The sequence below is a fragment of the Elgaria multicarinata genome, chromosome 2, assembly GCF_023053635.1.
Source record: "Elgaria multicarinata webbii isolate HBS135686 ecotype San Diego chromosome 2, rElgMul1.1.pri, whole genome shotgun sequence".
NCBI classification, from domain to species: Eukaryota; Metazoa; Chordata; class Lepidosauria; order Squamata; family Anguidae; genus Elgaria; species Elgaria multicarinata.
Genome location: NC_086172.1, coordinates 23515510 through 23542133, shown reverse-complemented (window position 1 = coordinate 23542133; position 26624 = coordinate 23515510). Strand labels below are relative to the sequence as shown.

Sequence of the window (26624 nt, the reverse complement as noted above, 5' to 3'; positions counted from 1 at the left end):
TAAATTTTAATATGTTTGTGCTACCTATAGTATTTTCTTGATTGTTTTTATCTTGTTTAAATTGTTTTGACTTCATATGCCTCCTAGGGTATTCTGTATATAGGCGGGGTATAAATTGAATTAATAATAATAATAACAACAACAACAACAACATCATCTAGCCCATTTCTTCCTCCCTGTGCTTTCTATTTTTTCTCGTGCCACTCTTTAAGTAGTTTCAACCTCTCACCCGGCACTCCACGTCCCTTTCTCTTTCTTTCTCATATTTTTGTGCTCCCCACCCCATTCCCCCCCCCACTCCCCCCACAAGAAATTTACTACCATTATGTACCATCCGCAGGTTGAGGGCTTTGACAAGAAATCAAAGCAAATTTAACTTCCAGGCAAAAGAGCAATTGTATCATCATGATCACAGAATGAATCTATAGCTGAGAGTTTCTCTCCAAGGAAGCTTCTCTTTATTTCAACAAAGGAGGAAATAGAGCAAACCATAAGGTAGTAATGCAAGGTCACTCTTTATACAAGACTCAGAAGTGTAGCTACACAGAGCACAAGTGTCTCATGCATACTCTTTACCATTTCTCCAAAGCAAACCTGAGCTGTGGGTTTAATTCTTAGTTCTTCCTGACTAATGGCCAATGCAGGCCAGTATCCAAAAAGGACTATTAGCATCTATTTCAGCATAAATTATTTCAACATGATCAACTGTAAGAAAGAAAGAAATTAGACAACACCAGGAAAATATGGAAAACTAGTACTTACACAGTCTAGTGGACAAGCCAATGGAACTTCGTGTGGTGCAACTAGAACTAAATTAGAACATCAATGTGCAATTCAAATTTCCACTTGCTTTTGGTGGTGGGGAAGGAGAATTCATTCCAAGAAATACATGTATGTGTTCTACCTGTGAGCAAGTCAGTAAATATAAAACCTTACAGTACTATTATTATTATTATTATTATTATTATTATTATTATTATTTATTTATTTATATATCACCATCAGTGTACATGGTGCTGTACAGAGTAAAACAATAAAATAGCAAGACCCTGCCGCATAGGCTTACATTCTAATAATTTATTTTATTTATTTATTTATTACATTTTTATACCGCCCAATAGCCGAAGCTCTCTGGGCGGTTCACAAAAATTAAAACCACAGTAAAACACCCAACAGGTTAAAACACAATTACGAAATACAATATAAAAAGCGCAGGGAAGAGAATGCACCAAACAGGCACAGGGTAGAGTAAAACTAACAGTATAAAAGTCAGAACAAAATCAAGTTTTAAAAGCTTTAGAAAAAAGAAAAGTTTTTAGCTGAGCTTTAAAAACTGTGATTGAATTTGTAGTTCACAAATGTTCTGGAAGAGCGTTCCAGGCGTAAGGGGCAGCAGAAGAAAATGGACTTAGCCGAGCAAGGGAAGTAGAGACCCTTGGGCAAGCGAGAAACATAGCATTAGAGAAGCGAAGAGCACGAGCGGGGCAATAGTGTGAGATGAGAGAGGAATTTACAACTTGATCATAGAAATCAGAAATTGATTTATAGTCTGTCAAATGCAGAAGTTTCAAACTTACTACCTGAAGCCAAAAGCATTGCTCTCTTCCACTTTCGTCTTCCCTTTCTTCTCTTCTCTCCACCTCCCTGCTTTGTCTTAATTAGAAGCGAACCCCAAAATATGAGAGAACAAAGGGAAAGCACACCATGATGTTCAATTTTTTTTACCTGTGCTTCCTTCAGCAAAGAGACCTTGCAACTTACCCCGTGATGTGTCCTGTAGCGTATTATACTGAAGAGTGTCTCCAGAGAAAACGGGGTGTCACACAAAGGTCCTGCCCCAGTAATGCTTTCCACGAGGTTGCCTTGATGGCACCACATTCCCTCTAAACACTGTGGTTTCACTCCTGTGGGGTTGCGCTGGGTAATCCCCACTCAAAGGAGGGACTGTGGGGTTTCTGGTGGAGGTCCGGGTACTGGAGGCCCCCCTCCATTTCCTGGCTTCTGGCGACCAATTGCCATCTGCCCAGACCACCCCCTCGATCGATCACGGCAGAAGAGCCCAGGTGACCTTGCTCCCAACGAAAAGGTTGTACTAGTGGGCTATATCTGCTCCAGTTGGGTGATTTTTCTGGTTCTTAACATGTTTATGAGTACTTTGTTCATTTAATGAATCCTTAGAATTTCTAGTACCAGCTGTTTTCCTGAGTGACATTAACAGAATTAACAGAACCTGATGAAGGAGTATAAAGAAGCTTTTTTAAAAATTCCTTCCTAGCTCTCAGTACCACTTGCTTGTGGGATATCAAGCCCATATGAATATATTACTTTGTACTAATGTGCCCATCTGTATGTCCTTCCTTAATCAAAGTGACTTCCCACAATCAGGTAGATCTCCCATATGCCCACCTTGAAGGTAACAAAGCAGGGTTTGATGCCACCTTTAGAACTTGGATATGTACATTGCTCTGTAAGTCTACAATTGAAAGCATTTTCATGCATTGAGCCCTATGCATGGCTCAACACAAGGTTCATATCTAGTAAGGAAGCCAGTGTGTGGTGGATGATGCATAAAATCACATTTGAACATACAAATGGTAAATGTGTGCAAACAATTCTATTTTGAGCCGTAGGGTTAGAAACTGTGACAGCCGTTTCACGCAACTGGGCAATTATAACTAATGTACTATTGTAACTATAAGATGAGAGTGGGGGTTGCTAAAATTGGGCATAAGATCTAATTAAAATCATGATCTCTGTGATCATTCAAATTAAATAATCTCCATGAGATCTCTGCTGCTTAATTATTTTGATGGTTTTGAAAGAACTTAATCAAGACGACAAAAAAAGAAAAGAAAATCCCAACTACCCACCCTGACTCTAGGATTCCTCACTGAATTGATAAGTTTGCTACAATATCACCCACTGCAACTGCAATTTCCTTCCTTCCTTTCGTTCCAGAAGACCGCTAGGAACAACCTGATTATTCTGCATGTGGCATATTCTGCATGCTAAAACAAAAAAGATAGATTGGGATGCAGAGAGTTAATGCTTTGTGTTTTTCATTTAAATTCCAAATAAATATAGTTTCTGCTTTGATCCTATCTGGACTAATTCTTTTGTCACTCTACTAATTAATTCTGCTTGTTGGAGAAAAGATGCTAATTTGAGCATCAAAGTAGTAGTTTCTTTTTGTTTAATCAGAGTTGTTGAAAAAGATAGTTTAACTCCCGTTGGACTCTCTAGGAGCTCAGTCATTTTGGACTTGTTCTTCACAATTAAAAGCTGGGAAAGTGCATTTTTATATACTGGTTATAAGCAATAGCATCAGCCGATATTGATGATGTGAGTGTTTTATTTTTTTTAATGAGGCTACATCTCATTTCATAAATAAGGCTTCTGGTCATATTTTGAATTGCTTAACTGTTTTCTATTTTCTCTATTTTCTTGGTAAATAGTAACTATTATCTATCGATATTGAAGCTACCAGTTTCTTTTTTAAATGGATTCGAAAAGGTGTGGATTTGATATACTTAGAGTGATCATATGAAAAGGAGGACAGGGCTCCTGTATCTTTAACAGTTGTATTGAAAAGGGAATTTCAGCAGGTGCCATTTGTATATATGGAGAACCTGGTGAAATTCCCTCTTCATCACCACAGTTAAAGCTGCAGAAGCTATACTAGAGTGACCAGATCTGAAAGAGGGCAGGGCACCTGCAGCTTTAACTGTGGTGATGAAGAGGAAATTTCACCAGGTTCTCCATATATACAAATGACACCTGCTGAAATTCCCTTTTCAATACAACTGTTAAAGATACAGGAGCCCTGTCCTCCTTTTCATATGGTCACCCTAGATATACTGAACTTCCACCATGTTTTTTAATGACCTTAATTAACTCCAGTCAGGTTGCCATTTCTAACAAAATTGATCATTGAGTAATATCTGTTTAGATCTTCTTCGCTGCTGTATTCCTTCTCTTTCCATTGAATGCTGAACGATTGTGTCTTAGATGTTGACAGTGCTGAGATCTTGTGTCTCCTACTTATAACTGATTCTGTCTAAATCAGGGTGGCGAGAACTGGGACTGAGGAATATCAGAATCATACTACAAATTAAACAGCAGTAATTACCAGGGCCAGTGCTACCATTAGGCAGAGTGAGGTCAACCTCAGACAGCAGATCCTGGGGGTGAGGGAGTGGTAGCAAGGCATGTATCACATAATTTGCCCTCCGGCCCCTAATCTATCCTTCTGCTTTCATGTATGGTATAGACAGCGAGTGGTGAAGTAAAATTCAACTACAAGTCTGGTTGTCTTTGGTACATGGAATAGGGGACTGCCAGTTTGTTCTTTGCTTCACTCAGAAAAAACAGCTTGGACTAGCCCTGATAATTACTTTCTATGTTTGACATAAAACTAACAAATAGTCTTGATGGATGAGACCAAAGGCCCATAAAGTCCAGCATTCTGTCTACCGCCGTTGGCCAATCAGATGTCTCTGAAACTCACCAGCTGAGCATATTTGCTTGGATCCAAAACATTACCAGTCCAAAATATTTTGTTGCTTAAAAAAAAGGACAAGTTGGTATCTTCTTCCACTACATCAGCATATCTTCAGTATGGCTTGGGTAGGTGAATGTGCCTGGTAAATGTTTTTCTGCTACTGGCAGTCCTGTCCCTTCTGTTTTTACCCCAAAATTCTCTTATCAGCAGCCTAGATCAGGCTGTTGGTAATCATGAGTATGCATTTAAATTATTATATCGAAGGCAGACATATTAATTTTAAAAATCTTAGATTTATTATGGGGATAGAAACAATCAGTTCTTCTGCACATTTACCTGCGAGTAAGTCTCATTGAACTTAATGGGATTTACATCTGAGTAGATACGTATAGGATTGTGTTGCAAGGCACATTGAAAAGTAAAGAAAAACCTGTCGTGCCTAACTTCTAAACTGCTCTATTTGATATGCTGCTATGAGAGCAGAGCTCGGGTTCTTATCGACCCTATGTCACTCCATATGATCACACTTATAAAATAGGGAAGGGTTTCTTTACTCCTTTGTTGTGTTGATTATGTAGTGCTTTTCCTGCCATCCTATGCGTCATACCTAATCTTGAAGGCCAGAGTTTTGCTTTGTGTATGTGTTTGTATCGAGATCCTGTGAGCTTTTCAACAGTGCCTTTAGAGCAGAGCTTTCCAAACTTTTCATGTTGGTGACACGCTTTTTAGACATGCATCATTTCGCGACACAGTAATTCAGTTTTACTAGCAAACCGGAGGTTAAACTAACCCCTTATAGGAGATACGGACACATACATAAATTGTAATAATGAAATGTATGGGGACACAACATATCTCATGAAAACCTTTCATTTATATTTTTTAAAAATATATGATTTACAAGATAATAACATACATTTCCAAGACTTTTCACATTGAACCAATTTTGTCAAGCTGCGATCGAGCGGCGGTTGAGACGGTGTTCTATCAAAAAACTGGACCCATGGAATTTCTCGAATGCATCACTTCAGGTTCAGCCATGTCACCGGAAGTGACGCGGAATCAGCTGTTTCGACCCGATTATGCATACTGCACATGTGCAGTACCTGTATGATCCCTCAACCGTGGTGTTCATACACGGATACAACGGACGGGGAATATAATAGTGCACCATACTAATCAGCACCTTTGCTGCATAAAAATGCATGCAAGTTGGTATTGCTTATTTCACATAGACTCAGAGGTTTCTCGTAATGTTCGCATGACACACCTACACGCTGCAGCTGACGCACTAACATGTCACGACACACAGTTTGGAAAGCTTTGCTTTAGAGGATTCTTGATTATCTAGTTCAATGGACAATTTTTACTGCCATAATCAATGCAGTGTGGTTTCTTATTTCTCTCTCCAAAAATGATAAAATAAGTAGAATGCATGCATGCAAGAATAGACGTTCTCTAGGCAGGAAACACTGTTGTATCTGAAGAGGCCATACCTTAGATGTGATTCCATCGCTGAGCAAAGTAAATATAACAGTCTAGGGATGCATCTCTCTAGCAAGTTAAATGTGATGAGTCTAATTGTCATCTGTTCCCTAAGAATATGGCATTTGATGGCAGGTTTGGAGAGCTTTTGATTCTTCATTGTTATAATGTATTGTAGAATCTGAATTCTTTCATAATTACATTTCAGTGATAAGGGGATGATGCCAGTAGCTGAGAGAATACTTATTTTTGTTTCACTTATTTTTGTCTCACTGCTCTTTTAATCTACGTTACTATGCTTTGATATTTTAATTTGTTTTATCTTTTGTCATCTTTATATTTCACGAGAGTGGAGGAGTGATATCTATTATTATTGCATACCCATGGATTATTACTATTTTTTGTCTATCAGAGTAATACTGAATCTGTTATGATCACCTTCTTTATCTCTAAAGATCCACAGCTTATTTTCAAGAACTGGTTAAAGAATGGCTTTATAACATGGTGGATTGCTGATATATTTGCCAAGAGTGTTAGCTAATGATTAGTACAAATAATTCTTGTATTGGAGAGTTTGGGTGACTAAAGATGAAGTTTGTAAGAAGGTCCAGAGCCTTTGGTCCCTTTGAGAGAAGATTTATTTCTCTCAGATCACTGCCCTCAGTGATCATATATTCTATAACAGCAAGGAGAAGCATCATGGTGGTGGCAAAGAAAATGGTTGTCCTTTTCCTTTCACCCCCTTCTGAAATTCTCTAACCCTTAAGAAACCTAAATAGCACAACAAGGCTCTTGTTCTGCGCTGGCTGGAGACCTGAACAGAAGCACTCCTCTGGGCGGTTGGGTATACACTGCAGTGTTGTGTTTCAGATCCCACTTTTTGTTGTCCCAGTTATATTGGGCCCATTGAGAAGACATGTTAAGCCATGGCTTTAACCATGGTGGTTAAGACAGAAAGCTGGGCTGTGTTCAGAAGATGCCTTAAACCATGGCTGTGAATAAGACACCGTGGTTAAAGCTGTGGTTTAAGTTGTCTTCTGAACATGGCCCAGCTTTCTAGCTTAACCACCATGGTTAAAGCCATGGTTTAAGGTGTCTCCTGGACATTGTGCCAATACTGCATTAATGATTTTGTAATAGCAGTTACAAGTATCTTTTTACTCCAATTATTTTGGTAGTCATTAAGTGCATTTTTATTTGAAAACTCTGGGTTGCATCCAGATTAAATTAGCTGAACATAGGTCTTACGGAAAGTAATGAGACAAGTTAGACATGACTTTGATTTCTTTGTTTTTAATAGCTTTGAACAGATGAGTATTAAGTTTCTTCCATAACTTTTGCTTCAGTTGTGTATTGCTGATAAATATGCTCTGTTGATACTTTTATTTTTGCAGCAGTACTAGTAGCATGTAAGTCACTTATAGTGAACCTTTCTGCCAAGTGAAACTTCCGGCTCTGTACAGCCGCTGCACATTCATCTACTTGAACTACCATTCTAAAGATTGGAAGTTGCATAAGCTATCTAGTGTTTTGAGTTTTTAAAAGAAGAATTCTTCTTATCATGTACATAATGTTTCCTAAGTCTTTAAAGCACTTCACAAACACTGGCTTAGTAACCCTGACCAAAAAAACAGTATTCATAGCTCACATGTTCAGTCGGTGTGCTACACCAATTCCCAACTTCAAAATGCTCTCAGAGAGCTTTTTGCTGCATCTTCAAATGTATATTTATCTTGTATCCTCAGTCTAATCTACTTAAAGCAGTGATGAGGATTTAACCATTGGAGATTGGGTCATCTCCCTCCTACGTGCTTCCACTTTCAGTCTTATCTTTTCCAGCTGATACACTATTTCAGTATATTTATCATCCTCCATTTATACGGAACATTCAGAGTGCAAAATGCCTTGCCTTTTTCCTTTCTCTCTCTCTTTCCTGTACATTGGAGTGTTGATCATTGTTTTGTTCCATATTCTAGGACTGAAACTAAGCCCAGATTAAAGAAGTTAGAACTAGACAGTGAGATGGATCTAGAATCTGCCTCCTGTACATGGAAGAGCTACAGGATTCTCTGGTAGGAAGTTCCTGATCCAGCAGAAGAATCTATGAAAGGTTTCTGATCCAGCAGATGGATTTTTCTAATCCCACCCTCCCCCTGCACTCTTCTCCAGCCACCACCACCACCTCTTTCCTCCCACAAAATCTTTTCCAGAGAATTGGGAACCCTCCAAAACAGTGGGAGAAATAGCTCCAGAGGCTACAGGGGAGAGGGAAATTGATGAGAATGATCTCCCCACTTTCCATCAGCAGGACATTCTGAGTAGGACTACTGCCAGTAGAAGACCTGTCTGGATTCAATGCATTATGTATATGCCATAATGTCTAGTTTCATCCCACACATGCCTGCCAACCAAAGCCACAGCCCCATATTTCCTCCTCCCACTCCTCTCCTTCCCAATAAAACATTGGCCTGGTTCAGACAACACACTAAACCATGCTGCTTAACCATTTTGTGGTCAAGCAGCATGGTTTAGCGTGTTATCTGAACCAGGCCATTGTAAGTTTTCTACCCACAGAAAGATGGACAGCAGATGAGGCAACTTGCAATGTGCTGATGTACCATCACGTGTTTCCTGGGTCTCCCGCTTTCCAACAGCACCCACATGAATTGTCTCATCTTGTGCCAATCTCAGTTAGTCCTCAACTGAGCTAGGACTGAACCCAGATCTCCAAAATGTGCTGTTCTAAAGAAAGAAAAAAAGCTTATCTTTACATTTAACTTCTTTTGAGTAACACTAATTTATATTCAGATTATAAAGGGAAATGGCGGTGATGGGAGTATATTTGCCACAACTAAAGAGATGTAGAAACTCAAGCATTCTCTAAGCTTTGCTTTATTTGAATACAGACGTGTGTGTCTTCCTGTTCTATGCATTGTGTTTCTCACCTAGGGTGGAGGGTTGGTATCTGATCAGCTATTCACAGAATATGAGCCTGCTTCACTGTGATATACTGGGCATATTCTCTCTCTCTCTCTCTCTCTCTCTCTCTCTCTCTCTCTCTCTTCCCCCCCCCCCCCCGGCAATAATTTCAACAAGACATGTAGAACTGCAGTGTACAGCACCCATAATTCTACCCAATAAGTAAGAATATAACCAGAAAGCTTTTAGGTAGTTAGAAAAACACTAAAAATGTAAAAGATTTCTTTCATTAACACTCCTATTAACATAAATGTAAAATGAGTCTGGGCTGGTAATCACAGGCAGCCAGTCTGACTCACTCCAGCACTAATACCCTGTAAAAGCTTATGTATGAAAGTAATTAATCAAAGCACGGTGCCGCTCCAAGAGAGTATTTCTCCTGCTGTAAAGCAGAGTGATAAAATAACTTAAAACACACGGCAGTCATGGCAGTTAATAAGCTTTTTATAGTCCCTGTGTGGACCTGAAAATCAGACCTTATTAGTAGTTTTATCCTTCTCACTCTCTTTTTACTTACATTTAAATTTAACATTGAGGCTCATATCTATATCTATCTATTGCCCCCCAAAATGAGGATCTTTTGGTGTATTTTTATTTTACTTGCCCTGAAATGCACTGAGGAATTACACCTTCTGTTATTTATTTTGTCTATAGTCAGTCTTAACTTGGAAGACTCGAGGTGAGACACGAAACTCTTACAGTAGGCGCATTTCTATCCCCAAAGGAAATCTTTGTACCAGACATTTTTACATAGTGTGTATCTGAGACTCCTTCATGACAACCTGCAAGTTGTGGCTCCTAGATTATAGGCCCCAAGTGGAAGTCACAGTTCATACAGTCAGGGACATCGCCATGATCCCCCATCAGGTTGCAAACCTACCACACCTTCAGGCAATCACTTTGAGGCCGTGGCAAGTGGGCATAAAGGTACTAAGTCCAACCATAATTCTTTTGATGTTCTGTCCAAGTCAGTAGTCCATATTGGGGAGGGGGGTTGCATGCAAATTAGTTCATCTTCTTCCATTAATTGGAATATCTTACACTCTGTACATGTCCATCTATCCATTCGACTCTACAAAGAGGATGTGTGTATGTGCAGCTGTGTGTGTATATGCACACCCATGGGTGTGGGTAGGACCAGTCCTACTGCTAGGCAGACTGAGGTGGCTGCCTTCAGTGCTAGATATTGGGAGGCTGAGACCAGCAGTAAGACATTGGAGGGCAGAGTTGTGTGTGCCATGCAACCTACTTTGCACCTCCTAATTTAGCTTTCCCCCCTTAGGTACAGTGGAAGACAGCATCCCATCACTAGCATTGAAGTTAAATTTACCTTCCTGTCTGTCTTCTGTATGTGACTGGAGGCGAGGATGCCATCTTGTCCTTCTCTCAGGCAATAAAGCGTCTTGGGTTGGCTCTGTGTGTGCATATACATTGTAGCGACTTACCACATTTTTGTCTCCAGTAAAAGTGTGTGTGTGTGTGTGTTTGTGTTTATGTAGACTTTACAGTTATATTTTAAAGTAATTACATACATTAATCTAACAAAAAGTATAACCTGATGTCGGACACTCAGGTCTAAAGTGTTGGCAATGCCTGTCTCCCACAACTAGAGAACTGGCAATGCCCAAAATAGGTGCAGTGTCTGGCTGGCGGGCAGGAAGTCAATTTAGGAAAACAATTTGGAGCTGCAGAGGGATTAGCCTAGTGCATTCCTTCCATAACAAATTGGCTAGAGTGAGGAAGCTCAGCAAACACTGCTGGAGTAATACATGAGATTGGCAATCTAGGGAAACATGATCCCCCAACCCAGGAAACGTGGTGTTTGTAACCTAGTTGAATTGACTGCTGTTACTCATCTAACCATTGCCTTGACGGTGCAGGGAATAACAAATGGGAACATAACCAGAGGTCTACAAATTGTGTCCAGGTTTAGTAGACTCTGAAAGCATACAGAGTGCCTTTCCCTTTCAACTGAGCAAACCCGCAAAATTAAGAATGCTAATGGTGCAGTACGGTATGATTCCCCCGAAGCCTGAGTCCCCTCTATTGGTCTTTTGGAGAATTCAACATTGCCCCCAGTCCCACCACAGCACAGAAAGGATCTGTTTTCAAAAAACAACAACGAGGAGACACGGTCTTTCCCTCTCTTCCAAAGACATTCACTCCAGATTTTTCTTCCTTTCTTGTTTATTTATTTATCTATTTATTTATTACATTTATATACCGCCCCATAGCTGAAGCTCTCTGGGCGGTTTACAACAGTTAAAAATGGTAAACATTAAAAAGTATACAATTTTTTTAAAAAACCATCAGAAACATAAAAACAACAGTATAAAAACAACAGTATCCATTTAAAAACAACAATTCTGGGGTCCATTAAAAACAAACTTAACTTTGTTAAATGTTGTTAAAATGCCTGGGAGAAGAGAAAAGTCTTGACCTGGCACCGAAAAGATAATAATGTTGGCACCAGGCGAGCCTCAACGGGGAGATCATTCCACAGTCGGGGGGCCACCACTGAGAAGGCCCTCTTCCTTGTTGCCATCCTCCGAGCTTCCCTTGGAGGAGGACCTTAGATGTTGAGCACAGTGTACAGGTAGGCCCATGTCAGGAGAGGCGTTCCATCAGGTATTGCGGTCCCAAGCCATGTAGGGCTTTATAGGTTAAAACCAGCACCTTTCTTACAGCAGCTCTACTTCACAACTCGGTCTGTTTGTTTTGTTATCTTTCTAGTGTGGAAAGACAGTGTGAGAAAGAAGCCAGTTGCAAGCGGGGCTAAGAAATGGAAGAAGGCTGTAGAGGTATGGATGCTGAGGAAAGCAAAAGGGGAATTTGAAATTGTCCACAGCCTTCTCCCATCCAGTCAGTCAATGAACTTACAAAGCAGGCCTTCCTCTTATTCTACCTGCAACTGGAGACTGAAGTGACAGGAACTTGTTGACCAGGAGGCATTTGGTAGTTGTGGTTGGTGTCCACTGAGGCTGGTGGAGTGCAGGACGGGCCATTAGAGGCGGAGCAGTCTTTTGAAACCCCAGCAGTCCGTACCATACTAAGGAGAAGCTGAGTCACATGAACACCTCTCCCAAAAATATTCCCCCCCCCACCAATTATTCTGTAACAGATTAGGGAGGGGAAAGGGAAAGACCTTTGAAGATGCCATTCAGAACTAGAGGAAACAGACTGTCTCCCAAAAGTCTACTCTAGGTTTTTCTGGCAACCTAATTTAACCGCTTTAGCGCTCCCTCCCTCCCTCCCTCCCTCCCTCCCTCAGTGCTTTTGCTTGCCAAGTCAAACATTTTCTCGCCTCTCACCTGCCGACAAGTAGGTTTGTTGAAGGCTGCACATAACCCACAGGCTTTCTTGTCCAAGCCCTGTGGCACTTGACACAGAAAGGAGTAGAAAGCCCTTTTGTTGCCAGCCTCAGATAATTGACTGCAGGCTGTTTCCAAAGTGTCGCATTGGACAGGCACAGGCAACCTGTTGCCTGCCAAATGTTTTGGACTGCAGCTCCCATAAGACCCAGACAGAATAGCCAATGGTCAGGGATTATTGGAGTTGTAGGCCAAAATATCTGGAGGGCACCAAATTGCCTGCTCTTGTGAATTATGGATCTTAAAAAGCCTGACATTGATAAAGGCCGGTCACAGTTGAAACAGCAGAAAGTCTGATGATGAGTTGCCTGCTACTCTGCCTCCTCCACCACCCACTTTATTTTTTGTTCTATGAAATTTACAAATCACTTTGTTCAAAACGCAGATCACTTCTACAGATGACACCATCTAAGTGTGAGTTCTGTTTTTGTTCCCCCCCCCCATTACCGTGACCTTTTGAATTAATGTTCTTTTCCCACTAAATGCTTGAAATACCATTGTGTTCTCAGTTAGCTCCAGTGACATCTACTGATACGGGAGACCTAATTAACCAAAAGAATTCCCAGTTGCTGAATTTAGCTAGCAATCTGCTTAGGACTCTGTCCAGCAGATGTTTTTCCTGCATTAGAAGTCTGGGGATTTTATAGACCTCCCTGCTCTTTAATCCTCAAAGTAAATATCAACACATTTGAGATGTGGAAACTGGCTCTTCAGCACAGAAATGAAATGTTACCATGGCCACCGCTTTTAGGTCCTGCATGTAAGAAATTCATCACGGGAGCAACAAAGTAGGCTCAGAGAACAGCAAGTTCATTTTAAGCCTGCCTCAAAATTAAAAACGAAACAAAGAAAAGATGATGTCAATGGGGTGAGTAAGTAATCAGCTCTTAGCATCGCCCAGACGATTGGCACAGAAAAAAAATATTGCCTCTGGACATCAGAGATGGGAACATATAACAATAAATATTATTCGACGCAGTTGCACATTTGATATTCAAATGATAGACCCAGATTTTTGCACTGAAAAACAAAATATCCTGAAGCGTGATCCTATGAGCCTGCTGTGCTTATTTTTTATTTATTTAATTATTTATTTATTTATTACAGTTTTATACCGCCCAATTGCTGAAGCTCTCTGGGCAGTTCACAAAAATTAAAACCATAATAAAACAACCAACAGGTTAAAAACACAAATACAAAATACAGTATAAAAAGCACAACCAGGATAAAACCACGCAGCAAAAATTGATATAAGATTAAAATACGGAGGTACAATAAAATTTAAATTTAAGTTAAAATTAAGTGTTAGAATACTGAGAAAATAAAAAGGTCTTCAGCTGGCCATGAAAGGAGTACGATTGTAAGCCTATGCGGCAGGGTCTTGCTATTTACTGTTTTACTCTGTACAGCACCATGTACACTGATGGTGCTATATAAATAAATAAATAATAATAATAATAATAATAATAATAATAATAATAATAATGTAGGTGCCCGACGGACATCTCTGGGGAGCTCATTCCACAGCCGGGGTGCCACAGCGGAGAAGGCCCTCCTCCTAGTAGCCACCTGCCTCACTTCCTTTGGCAGGGGCTCACGGAGAAGGATTCCTGTGGATGATCTTAAGGTCCGGGCAGGTACATAAGGGAGGAGGTGTTCCTTCAAATAACCTGGCCCCAAACCGTTTAGGGCTTTGAATGTTAGTACCAGCACTTTGAATCGGGCCCAGACCTGGACTGGCAACCAATGAAGTTGTAAAAGGACTGGCGTCATGTGGTCTCGCCAGCCAGTCCCTGATAGTAAATGGGCTGCCCTGTTTTGTACCAGCTGAAGTTTCCACACCGTTTCCGGACTGTGCTTCTTCCTCAAACTCCTGAAATCCATTGCCTGTTGGGGGAGGGACAGAGGTGGCAGTAGTTTCTTATATAGCATCCTAAGTAGGCTGCTACCCAAAATGCTGTTTAGCGGAACCAGCCTATGCCCCTCTTTTGAGAGCACATTTAGAGGGGGTTGGGTGGTATGTGTAAGATGCTGCTTAAGCCCCCAAAGTTTGTAAACCGCCCAGAGAGCCTCGGCTATGACACGGTATATAAATATAATAAATCATCATCATCCACTGATTTGTGTCCCTGTGACGAAAAGCATGCCTGTAGAACGTGGGCCATTTCCTCTTTTCAGGGTCGTGATGCTAAAGCTGATATCAGAAAGGGGATAATCCATTGTACCTGCACAACCTGTTCTCAAATACAGTGTGTTGGCTTTTACATTAGGATGACTCACCCATTTTTTGCTTTTCTAATGGCAAGTCACAGAAAAGAGGATCCCTACCTGCTTTCGTATGCGCATCCGGTATGCACAGTGCACTTGGAATATTGGCCTTCCATTGTAGACAGCATACTAATGGCTTTAGCTGAAGATGCCTTCATAGTGCATTACAAACTTTAGTCTGTGTCACCAAAACACTGGAGAGAGTGGTATGAGGCCACAATGTTCTTTATTTTCCCATTCTTTATATATAGTTAAAAATGTATTCGATATAACACAATTTTTCTAAGTCTCTCCTCACTGAACTAGCACTCTCTGGTTAAAGATTTGACTACCAAGGCACCATTTCAGGAGTGAACAACAGGCAATTCCTTCTGCTTTTCCCTCTCTTCTCCCCTCGTCCCCAATATTTCAAGAGCATCAGTATCTCTGGTTATTGTGAGTGTGTGTGTGTGTGTGTGTGTGTGTGTGTGTCTAGCATTCACAACAAAAGCTCTTAAAATACAAAGCTTTTGTTGAAATTTCAAGAGGCGGCTTTTAAATCTTGCTGTGCTTTGTGTCCCATTTGGCTTTTTTTGGCTATGCACAATTCTTCTACACCTCCACTTTGCAGCTCGCAACCCTTTTATCCCTTTCCAGAACACCCCTCTTTCTGTCAACAACACATAGCATCTCCGATTCCTGGGCCCTCTTGGAAGTCTAATTCTTTCTCCACTTACTCTTGATTTACCCCTGTGCACAACAAAGCACAAGCAGAGCCTCGCTGGATCCGATGAAAGACCGATCTAGTCTAGCATTTTGCACCCACAGTGGCAAACCGGTTATTTATGGGAAGCCCACAAGCAGGACATGAATGCAACAGCACCTTCTTGCTCACGTTCCCCAAGTAACTGGTATTGAGAAGCAGACTACCTCTCATACTGGAGATAATATATAGCCATCATGACTAGTAGCCATTGGTAGCCTTCTCCTCCAGGAAGTAGCTTGATCCTTTTAAGATCTATGCATTCCCCCCACAGGCAGCGGAGGCTGGTGTCTCCAATGTGGGTGGGGCTGTGAATCCTTTCGGTCACAACCAACCAGACCTCTAAAGGAGCCTTCCACAGTGCTGAACCCCATCCCCAAAATGTGTCCAGCACCTTTGGATAGCTCCTTTAGAGTTCCGGCTGGTTCGGACTGAAAACCAGGATGGATTCACAGCCCCACCGAAGTCAGAGCCACCAGCCTCCACTGCCCACAGGGTGAGGACATGGGCTCTGTGTGACTTTGCATGGACCACAAAATGTTCTCTCTGACACAACTGGATTCAGTGAGAGGAATTAGGAGCAGTGGGTAATACTTGCAAAATGAAGAGCCAACATGATTCATAGTTGGCTACTTATTCCTTGCTACTTCCAACCATATTCATGCAACAACAATCTACTGTTGCACCATCATTTGTATAGCTCTCTTGTCCAGTGCTGCTGCTCTCAGTTGCCTTTCCTACTCTTAACTTCAAATGGTATGCCTGTAATTTGGCCAATGGGAAAGAAAGGTCTCCGGATGAAGGCAGTACTGTTGTTCAAAACAGTCATTCTCCTTTGCCTTTTCTAGGCCTGTCTTTCCATAGCTAATTGATATCCTTCCTCCCATAATGTGATACAGTCCTGTGGCACCCTAAGGACGAACATCATATTTGCTGCAATAGACTAACACAGCCTAAGCGTCTGACCGTTACCCCTTGAAAGGGTTCGTGATCCTGAAGTCATACTTAGGGTGACCATATGAAAAGGAGGACAGGGCTCCTGTATCTTTAACAGTAGCATAGAAAAGGGAATTTCAGCAGGTGTCATTTCAATTTAGCTAACGCTGAATGCTAAATTATTGCAAAGTATTGCCGCTGTCTTCCTTGCACCTTATTCCTAAGAACATTTCCTTAAAAGTCTATGTTATTTACTCGGAAGTGTGATGTTTCAGCCTCAATGCCTATCACACCTGTATACAATAAACATGGCACAGCAACTTTGAGAACCGTTTATTTTCTGTTTTCAACTTCAAGAAACTGGGCTAATATCTACAAGACATACCTGAGTGATCATTCTGCTGAAAGAAGCTGGTAGTACGCAGAAGGGATTTGGTAGAGTGACCATATGAAAAGGAGGAGAGGGCTCCTGTATCTTTAACAGTTGCATAGAAGAACCTGGTGAAATTCCCTCTTCATCACAGCAGTTAAAGGTGCAGGAGCTATACTAGAGTGACCAGATTTAAAAGAGGGCAGGGCACCTGCAGCTTTAACTGTTCTCCATATATACAAATGACACCTGCTGAAATTCCCTTTTCAATACAACTGTTAAAGATACAGGAGCCCTGTCCTCCTTTTCATATGGTCACCCTAGTCATACTTCCTGCAATGGGGTACCATCATTTTTCAAAGAGTCACTTGCTTCTATTACAGCAGCCTTCTCAAACCCAGGTGTGCTGGACTGCAACTCCCACTGATGACCCAGCTGGCAGGGAATGATGGGAGTTGCAGCCCGATACATCTGGGAGGGGCCATCAGGATGGGGAGGGCTGTGTTACAGCAACGTGAAGCATGGAAAGGGGGAAAGAGAGGGTAAGGAAAGGCTATAAATTTTGGAATATGATGGCAGGTTTGATATTTTGAAGTTTTATCAGACATGCATTTCTAAGCTGATGCCATTATACGTTTACAGATTTTTGTTCACCTTTCTGTTTTAATTGTAAAACTAGAGGAAATATCTTTTTTAAGGGTTGAGTGAAAGAGAAAAGAAGGTAAGAAAAAGTTTTCCAGCCTGAGGCTACAGATTGTGTATTTAGTAGAGCAGGTGTGCTGTGTAACTTCACACAACTCCAATGTGAATCCAAAAATAGCAGAGAAACACATTTTCATCTACATTTACTAACTGCTTGTTGGCTTATAAATTGATTTGAACTTCTCGTAACAGGAACCATGCCACCAGACCAGCACTGCTTCCACATTGTTGTTACATTCACCGTTTTTACAATTAAAACAAGTCATTTTTATTTTGTATAAAGGCTCTTTTTTTCCTCTACCCAAAAGGCGGGAGACAAGGAACATTTTTGTCGTCGTTGCATTTTGTTTTATTATGTAACGTGCTTTCCCTTATCTCCTAAAACATCAAGGCAATACTGTTTTTAAATGTTTTAGTATTTTTTTAAAAAAATCTATAAATGCAAAACCGAATACTAGACCCAGGCCTGCCTAAATGAAACTGTGTTCAAAGGGCAGCAGGTGGAACAAACATGTGGAATATGGCCAGATGCAAGGAATAATGTGGTCTCTCTAGAAGCAATGAATTACCTATTGAATGTGTATATATTAGACAAGAAAGCTTTCCAGAATTGGTTTGAGGGCCATTTTGCACTATGTGTGTAATTATACTTACAAAGTAGTATGATGGAGTTATGCTCAAATCTTCTTCTCTGTGTTTAGGTTTTGGCAAATGATGGGAGTCTGAGCATGTAAACTTGTTGAACCACAACCTGTGTAGATGTTCATGAAATATGCGAAATGGTTTTGTAGATATTTTCTGAGTGCAGTGTAAGCTTCCCAGATCCTTTATAGGGAGAGTGTCTGTCGATGTGGGGCATCTTCAAATGCCTTCCTCTTCTGATGGGAAAGGGCCTCTTTTGTACTGATGAGTGCTTCTCCCTTCCATCTTGAGACACTAGAGGGAATGTGGAAATCAGTGCTTTTCCCGCTGATGAAGCTGTTGTTCATGCTCTTAAGTAAGCAGGTCCCATTTTCTTTGTGTTTCCTCGTTTTGTTTCTCTGTTGCTCCTTTAACTCCATTCCTTGAGCTCAACAATCCCTGCACTTGGTAACAAGTATGAAAAAACAAGGTCTGAACAAAGGCAGACAAGAATTCCCCATTCAAAGAAAGCCAAGTCTTTGCACCCAAGAGTGGAAGAAGTGGAACCACTGAAAGCATGTGTGTAGGTGGTTTTACAGGCAGTCGATCCTTTCCCATGACTGCTGGCAAAGAGAGGAGTAGGGTGTGAGGCATTTCTTAGTTGCTTTATAACATGTGACAGAATCCTGAAACGATATATTCCAGGACTTGCTCTTGTTGTGCATCTTTTAAAAATCTTCAAAAGTATAAGCACCACAGAATATAGTAAGAAGCAAAGAGTTGTCTGTGTTCTCGCACTCACACACACACGCACACAGTTGGGACATAATTGTACAGGTTGGATGCCCATTAGACTTGCATCCCTTTTACGTCCTGCTTCAAGAGCCTTGCAGGGTGGGAGGAAAGACAGAGGCGTTTTGTCCCTTGGTCCTCCTTAAATGCATTTTTGGTTAGAGAGGCCTCTGAGCCCGTCTGACTCCCTTCCGTAGCAGGGGAAGGGGGTACTGGGGCGCAGGGAAGATCAACGATAAGATCTTTTCTTCCAAGGTTGAAGTTCTGTCTCCAGCCTCAAAGGAGGAGACCTGCAGCATCCTCTGGCCCCTCGGAAGCTGAAAGGCTGTCTGATTGTTCTCTTAGATAAGTTACCGAAATCTCCACAAAGACCTCAATCATTTTGGGAAGGGCAAGGAACTGGGTTCTAAAGGAGTGTCATACCGACGCACAGCATTTTGAAAATGCTTCCAATCTACTCGTTCCTACTCAGCTCCTACTCATTTCAAAGTCTTCTCCGCTCATGAGTTCCTTCCACCCCACAAACTCTATATGTTCCTGAGGATATCCTCCTTGTACACATGGCGTACACACGTGGAGATGTGTATTCTCTTTTTCTGGGGAAAGCTTTTTGGTCTGCAGCATGCATTTGGAAACATGTCTATGGTAGTATGTTGCCTTTTAGAGGCTGTGTTGCACTGTATTCTCACTGCTTGAATTCATTAGTAATTTGAGTTATATAAGGTTGCAATGAAATCCAGGATTTCAGTGTTGGTCACTGGAGAAATGCCAATATACCAGAGAAATATAGTTCAGCCAACATGCTGGAGGCCACAGAAAGCTGCTTAATGAATAAAAGAACATTTTTTAGACAGGCACAAAAGGAATTGAAAAATCACCTAAAGATTATGCTGATAAATATGAAATGTGCTTATTGGGTACATTTTTGGGACTCCTGGATTTATGTAAAGTTATCTGTAAGGGTCAAGAAGACAGAAAGTAGCATTTGGATGAAGAAAGACAGTGGTTGAAATCCATTCCAATTTCTAATATTATGAAAGATGAATACCTTCTCTTACAGAGATTTCATTAGGGGTGAATGGTAGATGAATCATGAAATATTCCACATATGTTGAACTATGCAAATGCTGAATACTAAAAACATCTTATGGCATTCTTTGTTCTTACCAAGCAAGGCCTGCTCCATGCATTTCCAAAGTTGTGATACTTGGTTTCCTGGTTTGAGGCCAGGTTATTTAAAGCAGAGGTCTCTAATGTGTCACCTGTGGGCACCGTGGCACCTACTAGGACCTCTAACAGCACCCATGAAGCTTTCCACTCCCTGCATCCTTCAAAAAATGTTCTTAATATTTTTTTAAAAAAAATATATTAAATTTTTTTAAAATTAGGGTGCCAGGTTCTCTTTCCTGTTGTTTCTATTTCTCTCCCTTCCCCAGCCCTAGCCGCCTTCTTTCTCTCCCTTCGCAATCTCTAGCCTTGCTCTGTCTGTCCCCCCTCCCTTTACCACACTATTTCTCCCACTCTCAGCCTCTGGCCTTGCTCTGTCTCTCCCCTCTATCCCTTTGCCTTGCTATTTCCCCCTCCTGCCCAGCCTCTAGCCTCACTAATTCTCTCCCCAACCTCTTTAGTTCACTTTTGTCTATCCAGGCCTTCCACAGCAGACATTATGTGACTAGCCAAATACTGTAGGAGCCATTTTGTGGTGGTGCCCGGAGCAGTTTCTCAAATCCCCAAATATGCCAAATGGTAGGGTGGCCATATGAAAAGGAGGACAGGGCTCCTGTATCTTTAACAGTCACATAGAAAAGAGAATTTCAACAAGTGTCATTTGTATATATGGAGAACCTGGTGAAATTCCCTCTTCATCACCACAGTTAAAGCTGCAGGAGCTATACTAGAGTGACCAGATTTAACTGAGAGCAGGATACGTGCAGCTTTAATTGTTGTGATGAAGAGGGAATTTCACCAGGTTCTTCATATATACAAATGACACCTGCTGAATTTTCCTTTTCAATACAACTGTTAAAGATACAGGAGCCCTGTCCTCCTTTTCATATGGTCACCCTACCAAATGGGGACCCCTGTTTTAAAGGACTCCCTTTATCTTTCCTGTGCTTTTAAGTAAGTTTTTTGAGACCCTGCTCAGAGCGCCCCTGGTGAGATCAATTAGGTTGGCAGGTGCAAGAGATGGGGCTTTCCCAGTGGTAGCCCCAAAACTGGAACTCCCTCCCAGTTGAGGTGCACATGAACCCATCTATACAGTCTGTCACATGCATTTAAAAAACACACCTTTGTATGAAGTTGCTTTCTCTTAAATATATCACAAAACCACTGGCTGAAATGATACTTAAATTGCTTTAAAGTCTTTTTGCTGAGTTTAATGGTGTGATGCCCACCTATTGTTCCGGTTGTGGCTAATTTTTGTATCATTATTTGTATCATTGCAGGCTATACAGGGTTTTACAGGGTTGGTTTTTCCTAAATTGTAATAGTATTTTATGGTTATACTCTGTATATGCTACATATTACATTGTATATGTTATATAATATAGGGAAGCTGTCTTGGGAGCGGAGGGCTTTGCCCTAAAAGTCGTCCGACAAAGATTTAAATAAATAAATAAGTATGGAATCAAATTACAATTCTGCAATCCCCACCCACTGATACATTTTAATAAATACCAGATCCATTTGTATTTTGCATGTAACTTGCATTCCTTCATTTTAAACCAGTGGTTCTCAACCTTTTTTGCTCCATTCCCCCCCTTTCACCATTGTTCAGAATATAATTCCCCCCTTCCGAAGATAGTCTAACTCAAAAGGTGCATTCCAAATAATATGCATATAATATTGAAAAGCTTTTATTTTTTTTCTATATTAGTCCCATTTAAAGGGGCAACGCAAAGCATGGCCCCTTTTACATTCTCAGCTCCCATGCTTTGCATTGCCCCTTTAAATGGGAAGCTTGAAACGTCTAGGATTGCGAAGGAGGGAGAGGAAAGAGAGCAAAGGCCTGGCTTTTGCAGACGACATGACACTTTTCTGGGACGTTTTTAATAACATGTGAAGTAGGAAGACATAATTTACAGGACATCATACTTTGCTGAATAGTGGCCCCAATTTCCCCTGCCCCAGAACCCTAAAATTCCCCCCCGAGGGGGAATTTCCCCCTTGTTGAGAACCCATGTTTTAAACCCTATGCCAGTGGTGGGAGACAGGCTTCCTGCACGCCTCATGGCACCCTTGGCACTTCCCAGTGTAACTCCCCCACTGGCATTCCTCTGGTGTCCCCAATGATGATGATGATAAAAAGAAATGGCGTCCATTGTGGCTATAGAGCCCCCAAAAGGTTAAATTTAGCTTGTAATAACCTGTAGCACAATGCAGCAGATTGCCACTGAAAATCGGCAATAAACCGGTGATTTTGGAAGGGTGTCGGGGGTGAAATCACACCAGATCTCTCGCAGTTGACCACCCTTGCCCAATACTGTATTATTATATTTACTTGGTGACATTTTCAAAGGAACATTCTAACTTCCACATTGAGCCAGTACAATGATTAATTATTAATATTAATTATTAATCTAAATCATTACATTTTTCTATATAATTCCAACTGAAGCCATTAGCTTTGATATAAAAATATCCAGTTCTGTTCCATACTACTTAGTATTTTATGCAGTGGGGAGATGTATATTAACAGACTTGAAAACCACAATTTCCAGGACGTTTACGTAGTTATCATATGCAATTGAGAGCCAGTGTGGTGTAGTGGCTAAGGTATTAGACTGGGAGTCGGGAGATCCGGGTTCTAGTCCCCCTGCCTCGGCCATGGAAACCCACCGGGTGACTTTGGGCCAGTCACAGACTCTCAGCCCAGCCTACCTCACAGGGTTGCTGTTGTGAGGATAAAATGGAGAAGAGGAGGAGGATTATGTACACCACCTTGGGTTCCTTGGGAGAAAAAAAGCCCAGCACTCTGTTCACACAGTGGCCAACCAGCCATCAGCCAGGAACCAACAAGGCAGGACATGGTGCAACAGCACCCTCCCACCCATGTTCCCCAGTAACTGGTGCACACAGGCTTACTGCCTTGAATACTGGAGAGAGCACACAACCATCAGGGCTAGTAGCCATTGATAGCCTTCGCCTCCAGGAATTTATCCACCCCCCCTTTTAAAGCCATCCAAATTGGTGGCCATCACTACATCTTGTGGTAGTGAGTTTCATAATTTAACTATGCGCTGTGTGAAGAAGTACTTCCTTTTGTCCTGGATCTCCCACCAATCAGCTTCATGGGGTGACCCCGAGTTTGAGAGAGGGAGAAAAATATCTCCCTATCCACATTTTCCACACCATGCATCATTTTGTACACGTCTATCATGTCTCCCCTTAGCCTCCTTTTTTCCAAGCTAAACAATCCCAGTTGATGTAACCTTCCCTCATAGCGGATGCTCCAGCCCCTTAATCATTTGAGTTGCCCTTTTCTGCACTTTTTCCAGCTCTGTAATATCCTTTTTTAGGTGTGGTGACCAGAACGGTACACAGTATTCTAAGTGTGGTCGCACTATAGGTTTGTATAATTCAATTTGTATAATTTACCTTTATTTTAAAGGTAAGTTGAGCATAATTAAGAATGTGCATGATGGAGTAGCAACTTGTATTGAGGAGAGTAAGGTTCTTTGCATTGACTTAAACGTTGCCAAGGATTACTTACACACAAACTGCCCTGGGGGAACGAAGACCCCTCAGCTGTGTTAAAATTTATGCTAATAATAGTTTAGCATTGAAAACCCCATTCATTTAGCATCTTAAGAAATCTCTAGCATACATTACTCATAGTGTCTTGGAAAAAAAATTAAGCTCCAAGTGTATGGGAAATTAGTTAATTCATACTCTGAGGAATTTTTAGTTTATTGAATAGTGTATCAGCTCTATTTCAGATGTCATAGCTGAAGCGAAACCACATTATACTGTACTGGTTTAAATCACTCTGTGTGGGTTTTGGCTGATGCAGACTTTTCCTACTATTTCTGCCTTCTTTTCATGTGACATTTCCTAATTTGTTAATCAGGTTTGGCAAGAAGAAAGAGGATAAAGGTCCAAAAAGTGATCAGAAGGGAAACTCCAAGCCCGGCACTCTCAGAGAGGAGGACCTAGAAAAGATGAAGGAGGAACGGGAAAGGTGAGCTGCATGGAGTGTGTGTGTGTGTGGCGTGTGTGTTTTGTCCTGCGTTTAGTGAACAGGGAGGACGGGCAGTTGGCAAGGGGGGAGACCAAGGCAGCTGTTTGCATCCCAGACATCTTGCAACCAGTCTTATCCGTCACTGCTCTCAAGACAAGCACTTTACTCGTCACATGTACAATAATAATAACCACCCACACTTTGCTCTTCCTACACCCTACTTTTGATACCTTCTCTCCTTATTAGTGCCTTTCACTCGCTAGTAACAGTCTTTGATGTCAAACAAGGGAGAGGGCCTTTTCAGTGGTGGCCCCTCAATTGTGGAATGATCTCCCCAACGAGGCTCGCCTGGCGCCAACATTGTTACCTTTTCGGCACCAGGTCAAGACGTTTCTCTTCTCCCAGGCATTTAACAGCATTTAATAGCATATGCTGAGTTTTTTAACTGACCCCAGAATAGTTGTTTTAAACAGATATTGTCTGTTTTTGTTTGTATTTTATGCTTTTTATGGTTTTAAATTTTGTATATTTGTTTTTAATGTTCATTGTTTTAAACTTTTGTAAACTGCCCAGAATGCTTCGGCTATGGGGCGGTATATAAATGTAATAAATAAATAAATAAATAAAAAACATCTCAGGATAAGGGAAAGCTGCCTTCTTCCCCAGGTCCCCCAACAACTGCAGCTGAAATGCTCCATGCTGGGTTTTACCTTCCTCCGTTCTGGCCCGAATCAGACATGAATTTCTGAGAGGAGTGAATCACATATCCTCTCCTAACTTCTCGTCTGCCACACTGCTAGCTCTTGGGATGGATGAGAATTTCGTTTTTGCTCGCAAAACGTGCAAGCGTGCCCAGTTCGCAACTCCGAAAGTGAGCACGAGCACACGTCTGCCGAAAATGTTTGCAAATTGCCGAACATGTGCTTGCATTTTATTTGCCCTGTCGAATTCTGGAGTAATATTTATCCTCTATTGCCTTTGCTAAAAAGTAGTGTTTAGTTGGCAGGATCTGGAGCCTGGAAAGTGGAATGTGGGGTGGTGGGTTCCTAATTAAGAGAGTTGTGTTAGATCTCTAGAGAAGAACATTCTTCAGTTTGTCTTTTCCCACATACAATAATTTGAGTGTACGAACTGTCCTCCGTTGGCTTGGGTAAGGGTGCAATTGCATTGCCACAAAGTCTGCGGCCTCCTCACTCAGCTCACCAGCCTAGTATCATCCTTCTGATTCTCCTTCCATATTCTTCAACACTCCAGGCCAAATGCTGCCAGCCAGCCATGTCTATAGCAGCTTATTATTTATTTATTTATTTATTTATTTATTTATTTATTTAAAACGTTTATATCCCACCCTATATCAATAAGAACTCAGGGCGGCATACAGATAAAAGCATCCAGTATAAAACAGTAAATATACACAGCTAAAAACAAATTAAACCATAAACCAAGTTAAAACGATATATAATTTAAAAGCAGTAAAACTATTAAAACAGTTAAAACAATGTGCCTAGTGAATTCAACCATTAAAAGCTTTGTTAAAAGCCCATGTTTTCACTTGGCGCCGGAATAAAATGAGCGTTGGCGCCAGTCGGGCCTCCAAGGCTTGCCACATGCTTGCCTGCCTTCCTGTTTTTGTTTCTTCAGACAGCAAAGAGAAGAGGTGGGCTCCTTTGGGCTTGGTGGGTCACAAGTATGCATGATCCTATCGCTATTGTTGGTTGTTCAATTCAATAGATTGCTGTTATAATTTATACAACACTTTCTATATTTAAATTTGCTCAAAGCATTACCTCAAGATTGGGTTACTGCAATGCACTCTATGTGGGGTTGCCCTTGAAGCTGCACCTGAAGCTGGAGCTAGTGCAGAATGCTGCAGCTCCCCCTTTCCAGCATGTAACTCCTCTGCTGAAGGAACTGCACTGGCTGCCTATTCGCTACTGGGCCAGGTTTAAGGTTCTCGTACTTGTGTACAAAGCCCTAAACAGCTTGGGACCAGGATACCTGAGAGAGCGCCTTCTCCCCTACCAACCTGCCCGGTCACTGAGGTCATCCGACTGCATGCTCCTGGTGGTTCCACATAGACCCATCCTCTGATTGGAGTCCACCAGGGGAAGAGCCTTCAGCATGGTGCTCCCCCCTCCTATGGAATTCCCTTCCTCTGGAGGGCAGGCAGGCACCAACTTTGTACTCCTTTTGGCACCTCCTGAAAATGCCATTATTCCAGGAAGCCTTTTCTTAATGTCCACCCATGAGTCACTGCATTTGCTTCTTTTAAAATCTGTTTAAGTGTTTTATTTTGATTTTATTTTCATTTTACCTTGTTGATAAAATTTTCATTTTATCTCCAAAACTATCAATGGGGAGTGGTATATAAATATTGTAAATAAATAAATAATATGTGATAAAATCAGCTAGCAGTTCCTGACAATCATAATAACTGCAATCATTCCAAATTCGTCCAAAAGCAAGACATGCTCCCCCGGTATTGTTTGTGGCACAAATGACAGCTTGTCTAATAGAGATGATACCTATTCTGAATATACATTTGCAGTAGTTTTAATGAATTAATTAGTGTTTGGCCACGGTTTGCACCAGTGGCACTGAAATTGCTGTAGCATATGTCTGGTATTGCTAGCCTGGGTCCCTTCTTTATTTTAAACTTCTGACTCCCGCTTTGG

General features: G+C 41.4%; 1 protein-coding gene across 1 annotated transcript in view; it reads left to right on the top strand.

Annotated features, from left to right (window-relative positions):
• Positions 1-26624, top strand: part of PARD3B (par-3 family cell polarity regulator beta) — a 542042-nt gene that overhangs the window by 348465 nt on the left and 166953 nt on the right. Inside the window, exon 19 of the mRNA XM_063116135.1 lies at positions 23839-23949. Coding sequence (XP_062972205.1) covers positions 23839-23949 — 111 coding nt within the window. The remainder of the gene's footprint in view (positions 1-23838; positions 23950-26624) is intronic.